This window comes from Cupressus sempervirens, chromosome 5 (genome assembly GCF_028749045.1).
Source record: "Cupressus sempervirens isolate cs-2001-9-10 chromosome 5, ASM2874904v1, whole genome shotgun sequence".
Taxonomy (NCBI): domain Eukaryota; kingdom Viridiplantae; phylum Streptophyta; class Pinopsida; order Cupressales; family Cupressaceae; genus Cupressus; species Cupressus sempervirens.
Genome location: NC_143122.1, coordinates 365,427,939 through 365,443,635, shown reverse-complemented (window position 1 = coordinate 365,443,635; position 15,697 = coordinate 365,427,939). Strand labels below are relative to the sequence as shown.

The following is a 15,697-nucleotide window of genomic DNA, read 5'->3' as shown; positions in this document are numbered from 1 at the left end:
GTAGCTTTTTTGCTCCTTTCAATAAAATGTGGCTAGCACTATCTCTCAGAACAACCCCAACACTCGAAGCTCTTGGGTTTCCATTCACTACTCCATCAAAATTAGTTTTTACCCATCATTCCATTGGGGCTCTCGATTCTATCCTATCAGGCTTTAACTTTGTCTTTTTGGTTACCAATGCTCCTGAGGGAGATTTAAATCTTATCCCTAGCCATGAGGCTTGTAACACAATGTCTTCCTTTGTATAAGGCATCTTCATCGCTTGCTTTTTTGTGGTTGAAGCACTTACTATCTCCTCAATAGCATTAATAATCCTATTTAAACATCTTCTCAAAGTCTCCTTTTCTCCTTCAAAAATTATTCTATTACATTCCTTCCATAATTCCCATACAATCAGTGAAGGAGCAACTAACCATATGCTTGAGAGGGTTGATTTGTTTTGCTCCCTTGGCCATCCATCGAAGACCTCCTTTACATTTTGGGCTCTTGGTCCTTGCCATCTCAATTTAAATTGAACCAAATCCCAACATCTACTAGCATATTTACATTGAACCAAAAGGTGATCTTAAGTTTCTTCATTCCTTTCACACAAAGGACATCTTGATGGTCCTATTATGCCTATTTTCCTTAGCCTTTCTGCAGTTAAAATTCTCCCATTATAAGCCAACCATGCAAAACCTCTTGCCTTGGGTAGTATATCCTTATTCCAGCAAAGGTCTTTGGAAATGAAAATTTTGCTATCTATTTCTGCCATAATATTATAGCCTAGTTTGACTGAATAATTGCTTGAAAGGGATCCACACCAAATAATTTTATCTTTCTTTGAGCTCAAAAGCATTCTTCTTTCCTCTAAAATGCTCTTCATTTGTAACTTTTGTTGTTCTGTTAGCTCCTCCCTTGAGAATTCCTTCCAACACCATTCCTTTCCTTCCAAACCATCCTTTTCTGTCATATAGTCAGACACAAAAACTCCCCATCTTTCTTTAAAGTAAACTTTTAGCTCATTGAAAATTTCATCCAACTCCAAAACTTTGTGTCCATTCCAAGAGTCCTCCCAAAATTTTGCTTCTTTCCCATCTCCAATATGCCAAGAAATATGCTTTACAATAATCTACCTACAAGAAAGCATGAAATTCCAAATTGCTAAACCTTTCAATGGATCTCTCACCTTGAAAATCCTATGGGCTTCATCTGAATCCAAATATTTTCCTTTCAAAACTCTCACCTAGTATAGTTGTGGGTTTTCATACATTGCCCACATTAGTTTGGCTCGCAAAGCTCTATTCATAAATTGCCAATTTTTGATCCTAGCCCTTCCTTTGTCCTTGGGTTTACAAATCTTTTCCCATGCTAGTAAGGGTATTTTATCTCCTTCATTTGACCCATTCCAAAAGAACTTCCTCATCTTTTGTTCCAAAACTCGAACAACTTTTTTGGGGATATTTAGACACATCATTGAAAAAACTGGCATGATTGAGATTATTGCTTGGAGCATTAGGATTCTCCCTATTGAAGACAACCATTTACCTTTCCATCCTTCCATTTTCTTCTAACACTTATCTATCAAATTGTTCTAGAGGTCTGCTTTATTTCTGCCTTCGAACAAAGGAATCCCTAAATACTTACTAGGTAACATTCTAATTTTTATATTCAAGATCCTACAAATTCTGACTTTTACACATTGTGGGGTGTTGAAAAAGAAAATCTTTGATTTATTCTAATTTATGTACTGTCCTAAAATTCTTCCATAAAGTTCTAGAGTTTGTTTCACAACCTTTGCTTCCTCAACATTTGCTATTCCTGTGAGAAAGGTATCATCTACAAATTGCAAGTGAGTTAGAGCTTCCACTGCCTCTGTAATTTTAATCCCTTTCCACAACCATTGTTCTCCTTGTCTTTTGATTAACCTTCCCAAAACCTCTATCATAGTAATAAAGAGAAAAGGAGATAAGGGGTCCCCTTGTCTGATACCTTTTTCTTGTTCAAAAAAACCTTGATGGCTTCCATTTATGAGCACTGAAAAATAGGGGGTAAAAATGCAGCTTTCAACCCATTGCAACCATTCCTACCCAAAACCAAACTGCCTAAAAACACTTAGCAAGAAACTTCTGTCTACTTCATCATAGGCATGTTTTATGTCTAATTTAACCATCATGTTTTGTGTTCTCAAAGTTCTGATTGTGTGGACTGCTTCATGTGCCACAATGACACCCTAAAAAATGGATCTTCCTGGTAAGAAGCCACTCTCTTCGTCTGAGATGATTGAGCTTAAGGCCTTTTTAAGTCTGTTGGCCATGACCTTGGAAATGATCTTATATACTGTATTACATAAAGATATTGGTCTGAACTCTTCAAAGGTCAATTATGTGCCTTTTTTGGCACGAGAGCTATAAAGGTGTTGTTGAAATCTTCAAGAATGAAACCCCCTTGCCTTGACTCCTCGACCACTTCCCATAATTCTTTTTGAAAAATAAACCCTAATTTTTGAAAAAATATTGCTGGAAACCCATCTGGGCTTGGTGCTTTGTCTCCCCCCAGACCTTTTAAAGCTTCACAAACTTCACACTCCATGATAGGGTCCATTAGTTTTCTATTTTGAGACTCACTAATCAAAGTCAGGATGACACTCAAGACCTATTCCACCTCATTCAAATTTTTTTCTACCTACTGGCTCTTTTGAGAGAAAAAAATTACTGCTTCTAAATTGATCCCTTCATTATCTTGTATGAGAACCCCTTCTAGATTTTGAATTTCAAAAATTTTATTAGTTGCCCTCCTTGTTTTGACCAAATTATGAAAAAAATGTTATTTCTATCTCCCTCTTTTAACCATACTTCCCTTGATTTCTGCCTCCAAAAAGTTTCTTCTTTGGCAAGGCACTCATCTATTTCATTTCTTAGAGATTTCTCTTCCTTATAATCTTCTTCAAACATGCCATTTTCAATAACTCGAAGGCTCAAAGATTTTAATTTCTCCTCTAAGGCCAATTTCTTATAAAAAATATTACCAAAGTGTTCTCTATTCCAAATCTCCAATTGGTTCTTAAGAAATTGTAGTTTTTTGAAAAATATGAAAGCCTTGTTACCTTTCCTTACTGGAGCTCTATCCCACTAGTCAGCAATCAAATTTGCAAAGCCTTTTTTTTTTTACCACATAGCTTCAAATTTGAAAGGGTCTTTGTCCGAAGTTTTTTCATCTTGAATTCTCATAAAGATAGGAAAATGGTCAGATCCTTGAAAAGGGAGGATTTCTACAGAACATGACCAATTTGCCTTTACCTAGTTGCTTGCCACGAAAAATCTATCCAGCTTTTTAGCTATATGCACAAAACCCTCTCTTCTATTTGTCCATGTGAACTCAACTTTCTTGAATTGGATTTCCACTAATCCGCTATCATTTACAAAATTTATGAAATCTTGTTGGCTTTCTGAACTCCACCCTTTCCCACCTTTTTTGTCTTCCAGGTTCGAAATTACACTGAAGTCACCGCCTAAAATTGTCACCTCATTGTCTAAACCTTGTAGTTTATCAGCAATGGTCTGCCATAAGTTCCTTTTCTGAGCATTCTTATTTGGACCATATATGTTTATCACTGAAAATGAATATTGTAACTGTTTAACATAAACTTTTACCCATTGCTAATTTGTGTCAACATGGATAACAATAATTTCTAAAAGTTCAGATTTCCATAAAATAGCCATGCCTCCCGAAGCACCCTAAGCCCCTATTAACAAGCATTCCCATTTTCTAAATTTACTCTTGAACATTGCAAAATCCTCCTCCTTAATTTTTGTTTCTTGTAAAAGCACCATGTATGGTTTCAATTGATCAAGACATCTTTTGATCAATCTTATCTTGTTAGGGGCATTGCAGCCCCTGAAATTCTGTGATAGGGTTTTCATGGCTCCTGGGAAAAGGCTAAACCTTTTCTTGATCTTAAATTTTTTGATCAACTTGCTGCATTGCTTGCCAATTCTAGTTTTGTCTTGATTGATTTAGGGCCTCTTTTCTTTTTACTCCTTACTTTTGGTTTTTGCATTTTAGAGTTTGTTTGTTCTATAGGTCTTTCCTCCAAAATACCTAGATGCTCCAATAAACCTAGATCATTTAGGTTCCCACCCCAACACCCCCCCTCCCCCCCCTTCTAGCTCCTCTTGAGTTGAATCTCTTGCTTCCTTCATGCTACTACTTTCCATTGTTTCCTGAAAAGAATCACAAAGATTTATACTTGGTGAGCCTCTATATCCTTATAGAAGTTGTTTTCCTTTTCTTGCATTAGCAGTTCCTTTTGTGCTGGCATTATCAAGGGTGTCCCCATCATTGTGCCTGGAGTTTCTTTGCAGTATGCTTCTGAACTTAAAGGTGGACTCTTATCTACATGATTGCCCAAAACAAGGATTTTTAAGGGAGTTAATCTAACCTTTTCTGGCATAGGTGTTTCCTCCTGAGGGTCTAGGACTTCCTTTTGCAGATCATTTCCCTCTTTCTCTTGCCATAGTTCCATAAGAGTTTCTTTAACCACTTGGGTAGAGACCACATTATCCCCTTGCTCTCTCTCCTCCGAAGCCATAACAACTTTCTCCATAGCAACTACTATCCTTATTGTGTTTAAGCTCTCCTATTGCTTGCTGGGCTCTTTTAAGGGATTTTGTTCCTTTGACCTCTTCTCCATATCTTGTTGGCATTCCCTCAATTCCAGCTCATCCAATAGTTTGTCATCCTCTAGTCCCTTCCCTTTTAAAAGCCTGCTATTTTGCCTCGCCTCCTCCGGAATCGGGCTTTACACCCCTTCCCATACTTCAATAGATTGTTGCCATGCTCCTTTATTTGTGTATAAGGTAACAAAGTCAAGGACAAGATTTCCTTCCTTCAAATTGGTAAGAACCTTTGGGTGTGTGGATGAATCCTTTAAGTTTAGAACTTGCTCTGCTTTGATGAAAGTTCCTATCATATTCCCAATTTGTGCTAAAACCTCCTCTCCCCAATATTCCTCTGGCATATTATAAAGATTTATCCATATAGGAAAAACCTGTAGCTTTTCTTTCCCTGGATCAAAGTTTGGTTCCCAATCTTTCAAATAGATTCCTTGACCTTCTAAAAGGTAAGGGCCATTGTTTAGTATATCTATTTTATCTTTTTTACTGGGGGCTATTCCCATATAAAAACCATTTGTTAGGGTTTTTAACCTACATTCCTTGCCCCATATTGCTTTACAGCCCAGTCTGATCTTTGTTACAGAAGGCCATGGGCCAAGCCATTTGAAAAAGAAGGCTTTATCCTATAGCTCAACAATAGTTTCTTGCCATTTTGCACTATTGATTTAGATGGAGGACGTTACCTCATAGGTGATGTGAGCATCTAGTTGTTGGGTTGGATCTTTGATTTCCTCTGCCTCCTTTGCCTTTACCTGTTGAAATTGCTTCGGCCTGTAAAACATATGAGCTATTTTGGTGAAGTCAAATCTATCAAACTTTGTGTAGATTGGCTTTTGGCCTTGTGCATATTTTCCCTGTTTCCTCTCATTTCCCCATTCCTGTCTGTAAAATCTTTGTGGTGGGATGAAATGATCACGACCTCGTGAAAAGGCCAGGGATCACTGGTTTCTTGTTTGTTTGTTTCGATTGAAAGGCCAGTGATTTTTGTTGTGTTGCCCATAAGTCCAACTTGCATGCCTTCTAAAGTTTGAACAGGTGCTTGCTAGCACTCCATTCTCTCTCGCTCATGTTGCAGGTGTCTGTTGCTACCCTCACCTCAAACACTCTTGCTCCCTCTCCATTAATCATTAGCATTTCATTATTAAGAGCAAATAGATTTTCACAATCTATAAGATATCTAAATGTTATTTTTAGATTCAAATGTGTGAGTGTTTTTGCATCAACATACAAATCATACCCTATGTTTCACCATAAAGATGAGAGAATGTGATTGAAAACATTGATACAAAAATGTTCACACAATTGCATCGAAAAACAATATTTAATTTTTATACTGATTTAATTAAATTAAAATATTAACCAAATCCTTATTTTTAATCACTTAAAACCATATTTAATGTAAAGTTTTATATTTAATAAATTGTATCTATTTCAAATTGGATCCCTTTTTTATAATTAATATGCACTTCTACTTCTTATTTTTTGATGAATAGTCCCTTCCTTATATTAAAAAAAATACAATAAAGTTACATATTCACAAAAAAAGGGGCCAGGGGAAACAAGATCACCTCGCAAGTTCACATGACCAAAGGCCGGACATCAACTATTCATCAAAAAAAATTTCAAAAAACATAAAAATCCTCAAGCTGCTAGCGCAACACCAGTCGAAGGAGGAGGATCCTTATCATTAGAGCCCCACCCGAAAGTGGGGTGAGTAGACGGCTTAGGGGAGCCCATCCGACATATCGTGGACAAGATAATTACTTCTTATTTTGGTTTCATGAACTTACTTTTTTAGATAATATAAAATCAATTTAAATTCTACGCTTTCCTTAAATGTAATTTATCTTTCAATAAATATATAATAAAGAACTCGCGCCTAAACATATCATCGATGCCTTTGAAATTGAACAAAGGAAATTGCGCCTAAACAATTCAAGTCATAGTTCTCAGCAGAGGTATTCTGAATTTGGCAGTCATGAAGAAGAGACAGCAATCTTTTTTACCCTCTTCTCACGAAGGCAACAGCAGTCTCAGCAGTGCAGCCAAACAAATGCGGAGGACGAGCTCAGCCGAGTGTTCAAATCCCTTCAGCAGCATTAACAACAGCAGTAGGCGCTCTTCCATTGCGTACACGAAAAACCCCAAGCAAGATCCCCGTAATCTCAACAGCCGCAGCTTTCAAGTAGCCGCTGTGGGAAGCCTGAATGCATATTTCCAGTCGCATGGCTTCGCCATCACAATACCGCCGAAGGGTTTGCCTACGGGGAAAGAGGTCAAGGAAATTATACATTTTTTGGTCCATCAATTGGACCCTGAATGGCCCCTCGGGAAGCTCGAAGAAGATGTTCCCTTCCTTTTCAAACAATATGGATATCCTTTTCAAATAAACAAGAGCGCGCTCTACGCTGCAGGGAGTCCGCATTCGTGGCCCGCGCTTTTGGCCGCCCTCGCATGGCTCGTTCAGCTTCTCAGGTACCGAATATCCAATTGTAATTCCATTTGCTCTCAAAGCTTGCGGCATTTATGTTCTCGATTGAATCGAAAGCTGGACAATTAAGAGCATGTCGTCACGAGATCAAGGTGCGAACCAAGCTAACATCTCAACCCACTCAATCGAGTGCCTTTAGGCGAGTTGGATATATAGATCAATGTGCGAGCTCAGCAGACCCCTTTACAATGAATTTGATATACAGAACCTACTGGATTGAGTGCCTATAGGTGACTTTGTTATGAAGACTAATGTGTGAGCTCAGCACACCCCTCAGCGTACTTGATCAATGCCCTAAAATAAATTTTAATTTATAGATCGAGCTGCAAGCTCTACCTATTAGATATATTAATTGAGTACCAAAAGGCTAATTTGGTGTATAGATCAACGTGTGAGTTAGCAAGACTTCATATCATATGTAGATGAAGGAGTGAGAGTGCCGAGCCCTTTCAGCCATCGCATCTTTTTGATGGAGTGCCTTCAGTTTCTGGAGTCGTTGAATGCACACACAACTTCCAAATTAGGAGGGAATCTAACATATTCACTACTTTCACCTTGCATTTAATTTCTGTACAGTTCTATTTTTCTTTTCTACAATCAATTTAAATATGTATATTTTTCAGTGTTTGAATTTAACTTTCTTATATGCTAGGCTACTCGAGTTGTTGAAACCACAAATTTCATGGTTGAGCTAGGTCACGAGGTTTTCATAGGGCATTATCACACAGTCACCGTAATATAATGACTTAACTAAGTTTAAATCTATAGTATTATCTTTGTTATAGCAGTAGCTAAGTTACCATGAGCAGACTTTTAGCCTCTACAGTCGCATCGATATACATTGATCATTATTGAGTTTGTTTAGGCTTAGAGTTTAACATTGAAACTGTGGTTGTGCACATGTATCTATTTTTAATGCACCCCAATCCCACAAACTTGTTTTGAAGTCCATTTATTTTCAATAGACCACCAAAATTTATCCATATTCTAGTACTTTGTATCTGTTTCTAGTGTCCATTATGTTAAGTTTTTAGCCCAGATATTAGAGATAAGCAACAATAATGAGAGCAAAAGCAACACACAAAAGACACAAGAAATTATCTTGGGGAAACCCTTCTACTTGAAGGGAAAAACCCAGTCACACTAGCGAACTATATCCTTTATTGATATAAAAAAAATTCGAGTACAGGGCTTTCACATAACCCCTTACAATATGTTGAGCAATCACATAAATAGATTGAATTTAGACTCTTTGTCTTACATACAAAAGTCTATTCAAATTCTGAATACAAGACCCTTCATATTTCCAAATATTCAACACTTCACATTTACATACGCATGCCTCTTCGCATGACATATGGCATATGTTTTTTTGCATAATATTAACTTAAATATAATCATAAATATCTCTTTCAGCTGAAGATGACCATAACGGTCATAACAAACATATTTCTATCTCATAAAATTAGAGAGGAAGATCTGTATTGCAGCTACAAAATTCAAGACTCTCTGTTAGCAAGAGAGAGATCTTTAGTTAGGCATGCACACATAGCTGCAACCAAAGATAATAAGTTCACATAACATATGTTATCTCAGCATAACATAATCAGCCATAGTTACTTCATAAGAACATAGATTGAAGTCACACACATGACTTTCACCATGCCTGCTTGCAAAGGGTAGAACAAAAGTTTTTATCTTAAAACTTCTTCCAGAGAAGGATACATTCCACCAGGCCTACTCGTAGAGGGTGGTCTATCGTACCTACTTGCAGAGGGTGGAACGAGGGCTTTCACCTCAGACTTCTCCTTGAGAAGAATACATTTCCACCGTGCCTACTCGCAGAGGGTGGAACATGGGCTTTCACTTCAGACTTCTCCTAGAGAAGAATACGTTTCCACCATGCCTATTCGCAGAGGGTGGTCCACCATGCCTACTCTTAGAGGGTGGAATGAGGACTTTCACCTCAAACTTCTCTCAGAGAAGAATGGATTTCCATGACGCCTACTTGTAGAGGGTGGTCAACCATACTTGCTTGTAGAGGGTGGAACGAGGGCTTTCACCTCAAACTTCTTCCATAGAAGAATGCATTAATAACTAAGTTTTTCTCTTAACATAGACTCCCTCTTAGTAGGGATAACTTTAATCACCTCAATAAGATAGCTGACTATTGCATAAACTTGCAAAGGGTTGGACATCTTCCTCTGTCATGTAACCTCCCTCTGAAGCTGAATAGTCTTTCTCTGAATATGTATCATCAAGATAACATTCATCTCATTGCATCTTTGTTGCTCCCTGCAACCATACGAGATATTAATAACTCATAATTATCAATGCTAAAAGCAATCACTATCAATATTGAATACTTATCTCTTTGTGGTCTAATCTCAACATTCACACAAATATACACACAAAAGAGATTTTGTCCTGTGCCTCTGCAATTAGTGCAATGCTCAAGGCATCAATATAAAATTTACTATAAAAAATCTGATACAATAATACTTATCTCCTTGTCATGTAACCTCACAATCCTCCTGTTGGCTTATTCACAACACCTTTGTATAGCTTCTGAAGGAACACCACAGGCCTCTATTGCTGTGGTTAATCTCAGTTGCAATACTCATCTGTGAAGCAAATGTTGGTGCTGGCGGAGCCACGAGGCCCTGCCAATGACATCAACTTATTAGTGGTTTTGAATGCATCAAGATTATATTCAAAGTATTGTTGTTGAAAGATTGTCTTCTCTCCTCACTGAATTAAATCTTCCTGATTATTATGCTAAGATGAAAGTTCTTGTACATCACAAGTATTACGCCCCTGAAACTGTACATCTTCCCCACCAATCGTCTTCTTGACATCTTCATCATAATTGCAAATGACCAAAGATAGGCTCGGGTACATAGATATCCTCTTGCTGACAAATCTCTAGAAGAATGTTGACACCATTATTGTAGACGACGATCCTCCTGACCTCCTCATTGTTATTCATCTTAACGGAATTCATTTTGGGGTCCTCTCCTTGTTGGTCGTGTTGGTTTGGATGACACTGATGCCCCCTTCATCAACTTGTGACCCCTCCTTACCTTGTCTTTTTCTTGCCTAACACCTGTCACGTGTCTAGCCAAACAAGAATTCAAGATTCTAACATACGTTCACACTAGAATTGGGAAAACCACTTCTTTAATAAATTTGCCATGCGAAAATATGAAGGTGTAAATAATAATTTAAGCCATCTCAACTATATTGCATTTGGCAAATAATATTTGTTGCGAAAAGAAAATGACAAGTCGCTTAATATGTCTAACTTTGGAAATATAAAAGTCATGAACTGGTCGATGAATTAAAAAAATTACCTCTTGATCTGCACGGGAAAGAATTAAGCCAGAAAATAATATTTAGAACTTTTTTCTTTTCTTTTCTTTTTCCCCCCAACCTTAGAGCTTATCGCATGAGTGGGGAGATAGTTTTGTTTGCATATTATGAGCTGGAGACCAAGTACGCAATCTTGGAGGTGTTTCTCTTGGTGGAGGATTATTCATTTCTTGTAGATTGCCATTACAACAATTTGATATCGATGCTTTAATTTGTGTAATAGTTTCAATAGGTGTCCTAAGCAGCTGAAGCAATCCATACAGATAAGTGAGCTATTGATAAATGAACCTTCTGTTAGGATGGAGCGTTTAGTCTTTCATAACGCTCAGCTCACGTTTCTATATGCACCTGCTATCCATAATTTGATGATTGCTGCTCTCACGCTTTGATCACCGACTTAGCATTATCTCTGTATCTATCTTCTCATGCCATGTAGATGCCCTGCTATCCCTTTAGCTCCCTTCTTTTCAATTGCTGGACAGTTACACATATAGTGCTGTTTCATAAGCACATCTCCATAATGACTATCGTGACCTTCAATGCCACTTCATCATCAATTCAAAGCATCTTGTCCCCAACTCAAAAAAACTTTGAATCACAATCATCTTAGTTGAGATCTTGAAGTGTGCATATTTTCTTCAATCTCAGGCCAATTTAAACCGAGGGAATTCAATCGTACTACATCTTTCTGGTTCTGCTACCACCTCTGGACAAGGCAGAGCATCTGACAGGACCTCTGATATTTCTGTGCAAACAATTGGAGCTGCAAGACTTGTGACAAGTAGGAAAATATTGTATTGTAGTTGAACAACTCAGGATTTTGGGGCATTTCTGCATAGCAAGAATACACTTTGAATTTTGAAAAAAATAGCAGGATCTGTCTCTACTAACACCATCACACTCAACCAACATTTTTGACACTGATACACGTACACAATTAAACCAAGGTGACTCAGCCAAGGTAAAGACTTTGATAGGGTTGGAATAAATTGATTGATGTGTGAAAACAAATTGATCGCCACACTGACCACACACTCGAACTATTACATACGAATGTATCCTTGCAATCCCACGACACAAGAATGATCTTCGGTAAATATGAAGTAAGTTGATTTGTAATTATATAGAGGAGACCATTAGATGATACCAACATACACGATTATAATAAATAATATTAATTGAATGAGACTCTTCCTATAAATCCTCATAAATAATAACGTCCACCACTAAGGACTTTTTGCAAACTCAAAATGCATCGTTGAGAATTTGCATTGCATACATACACCTTTCTAACAAATGGAGTCATCGCAGGAAGAAAAATGTCTGATATGTAACTACAAACCTAAACAATGGGAATCAACCTAAATTTGACAATAAAAACTAATAGAGCAAAATGATATGCCAATAAACATTCAACCAAAACCGCAAGATAAATAGTCGATACACAGAGGAAGATCTCAACACTGAATATATAACCTGCAAATATGTATTCTCAAATGTTCTTATCTAACTAGGCTCTGATACCATGTTAAGTTTTTAGTCCAAATATTAGAGATAAACAACAATGATGAGACCATAAACAATACACAGAAGACACAAGAAATTATCCTCGGAAAACCCTTCCACTTGAAGGGAAAAACTCAGCCACACCAGCAAAATACGTCCTTTATTGATATAAAAAATATTCAAGTACAAGGCTTTCACATAACCCCTTGCAACATGTTGAGCAATCACATAAAGAGATTGAATTTAAACTCTTTGTCTTACACATGAAAGTCTATTCAAATTCTGAATACAAGACCCTTCATATTTCCAAATATTCAACACTTCACATTTACATACATATGCCTCTTTGCATGACGTATGACACATGTCTTTTTGCATGATATTAACTTAAATATGATCACAAATATCTCTTTCAGCTGAAGATGACCATAACTGTCATAACAAACATATTTCTATCTCGTAAAACCAGAGATGAAGTTCTCTATCACAGCTACAAACATCAACACAACAAACTGATTTAACTAGTTGTATCCTGGTTCCACAGTAAAATGATCCTTGCATCACATGATTTTTGGTATCAGAAAATAACTAGAACATTATTTTTTTATTTTTTTAAACTGTGAATATTGCTTAAAATATCTTAAACTGACTCTGCAAATCCTTTAATTCATCATTACCAGTTGCTGAGCCTCTTCTTCAATGAATTCTCCTCATTTTAGGTTTTCTCTTTAAACTGTTTATAGTTTTTTCTATTATGAACAGATTTAAATGGAATCATCTAGTGCCAATAAGTTTGCAGCATTAGCCCCTGCATGGTGCTTGTACTTCAGTCATAATTCATATGTTTTAGTCATTTGAAACCTTTGAAATACATAAGATGAGCCATAAGTTGCTTTACTGCATAGTGGGATTTCAAGCTGAGTAGTTCTTGTGAGAGCACATTTTCATTAGCATTAGGAGGTAATTCTTTGAACTGTTGAAAGGCATTGATATAATTTTATTTGTTCTTTTGTTGCAGATACAATGAAAAATTAGAAGAAGAGGAATGTTCGTGTCGTGATGACCAGACGTTTGACTTTTTGGCAGAGAGTTATAGTCATTTTTTGAAAGGTGATGATGCAGCTGTAGAGGCCTTGGATAATGAATTCATGCTTCAATGGGAAGAAGAACGAGCTATAATTGTGCAAAATTCAGCTGATGTGGAAATGTGTGTCAAGGAGTTGGAGGCCAAGGTTCAGACCTTGAAGACTGGACCTTCTGTTGTAGAGACATTAGAAAGTAAGAAATCCTTACTGGCCGATGATGTGGTCAAGTTTCATTCAATCATAAGTAATTTTTCGGCCAAGAAAAAGGCACTGGAGACGAGTTTGGTGGAGAAAAGGCAGGAATTGGAGGCAAAGAATATGGAGATTGAGAAGCTGAGTAAGGAAAATGAGGTTCGGAAGCAGCAATTGGATGCACAGCAGGTTAATATAAGGGATTACGAGAAGATGAGTAGGGAGTTGCATACCATTGAAGAAGATGTGAGGGAAGCAGAGTCTGCAAGACATCAATGGGAAGAAAAGGCTTGGGAGCTTCAGGTCTTGGCCAGCAAGAAACTCAAGGAGATTGAAGGATTACTTGATCACTATCATCAGGAAATTACTAGGTAGCTCGTTTTGTGTCAGCAGATTTTTCTGATTGTCTTTTCTTCTTATAAGTAGAATCCTTTTGGTTTTCATTATGATTTTTTTCCTGATGAAATCAATAGAATGCCCATTATATTATGGGTTTAGAAAATGAGTCATTTTTCCTAATGGGTGAACTCATTCACAGGTAAGCCTGCACCTCTGCTCTGCAGCGTACTTTTATCCAAAAATTTACAATATTGAACACTGGATTTCTGCTTCTTCTATTTGACTGAATTTGTGAATTGCCTTTTTACTGTTTAACTTCATTATTTAATATTTATAGACTCTGGCGACAGTGGTTCATTTGATACCCCACATTACTTAGATCTATCATTCAGTTATGAAGAATTTCTTGTGCAGACGCTGTGGCCTGTATACTGCTCACCTAGTAACTTAGTTTCCATGCTTGATTTTAGGATTCATCCCAGCCCTGAAAAATAATTAATTCCAGAAATCTTACTGCTACAACATGGCAAGAAAGTTTGTCCTACTAGAGTTAAATATCTCTTTGAAAATTATGTAAAGTTCTCTTGGAAAATAATGTCTGTAATCTTTTGATATTGATCTTTAATGTATAATCTCAAATTGAAGATTTCACTTAGTTACTTTGATGGACTTGATCTGATATTTGTTTCATTTTCTTGTTATTTTGCATAAATTTATTTGCTGCAATTTTTATGTCGATGTACTGAATAACAAGTGTTTTTATCTTTTTAAGCTTTTCAAAAAGTTAAATGAGTTGAATACAAGCTTTGCATGTTTGGTATTCTATAGTGTACGAGAAGTCAAATCATGGACTTTTTGTTCAGTGAGGTGTATGAAGTAGCAATATGTTATTTGAGCATCATATTTACTGATTTGTTTGCTTGCTTGTCTAGGTTGAAGTTAGGGACTGCATTTGAATATAAACTGAATCCCAGAGGAGTGACAGCAAATGATATTTTGGGAGTGGATTTTAAAGCAACAATCAAAACAGGAATCATATCTTGTACTGAGGGCTTTGAAAGAAATTCGAGGGAGAAATGGGAGGAGTCAATAGCTATTCAACAACTGTTACGTGATAAAGTTTTAGAACAAGAAGGCAAAAGGAAGATCAATGCCAGTCTTGTAGCAAAATCCAAGAAGGTAATACTGTCACCAAACCTTTTAGTTGAATGAATGAATACTTGTTGCTATGTAGTTGTGTTGAGCCTTGAATGTAAGAAATAGATATTTGGAGATACTCTATGGTCATCTTCAGTATGTGCAATAGACGAACCAAATTTATGCCATCTTCCTCTTGGTGCCATAACTTGTTTGCCACTCCTTAAATGAGTGGCTTGTGTTGCAAAAGATTCACAAATGCAATGAACACCAAGGGATCAATTACGAAGATGGCTGTTGAAGATTTAAAGATTGCTGCAAGTATATTAATATTGCCTCTATGGTATATTTTTTTCCAATGGCAGCGATTTCACTCTTATTTGTATTTTTGTATTATGGATGAGACATTGAGAGACAAGTCCCCTCATGGGACATGTCTATCCATTATAATATAATTAATATAACAACAAATGATTAATTAACTATATATATATATATATATATATATATATATCAGACACACACACAAAGATATATTATATATATATCAGCACTTTAGTCTCATAGTTTATCCAATTGAAGCTACCAAACATCAACACTTCCTCTTAGCTAGGGAGGATAAACACATGACCATATATTACCTCAATGTAAGAATGTCTTTGATCAGGGGATATTCAACATTTTGATATCATGACTATTGGCTTTTAGAATATCAACATATGATATTCACCAAATACTTTGAGTAATGATAAAAAGAGTACTGGCCTCTTGAATGTCAACTCATTTGACATTCACCAAGTACTCTTTGAGCAATGACCTCTTGAATATTGAGTTGCAAGATATGCACCAAGTATTGTGAGTAATGGCCTCCTGAACATCAAGTCACATGATATTCACCAAGTACTCTCTCTTGAACATCA

The 15,697-nt window shown here is 36.7% G+C and overlaps 1 protein-coding gene across 1 annotated transcript in view; it reads left to right on the top strand.

The window, feature by feature from the left end:
- Positions 1-6,541: 6,541 nt before the first annotated feature.
- Positions 6,542-15,697, top strand: part of LOC149556255 (kinetochore protein) — a 67,280-nt gene continuing 58,124 nt past the window's right edge. The window contains exons 1-3 of the mRNA XM_089830439.1: positions 6,542-7,130; positions 13,043-13,672; positions 14,573-14,819. Of these exons, the coding sequence (XP_089686565.1) occupies positions 6,634-7,130; positions 13,043-13,672; positions 14,573-14,819 (1,374 nt within the window). The 5' untranslated portion in view covers positions 6,542-6,633. The remainder of the gene's footprint in view (positions 7,131-13,042; positions 13,673-14,572; positions 14,820-15,697) is intronic.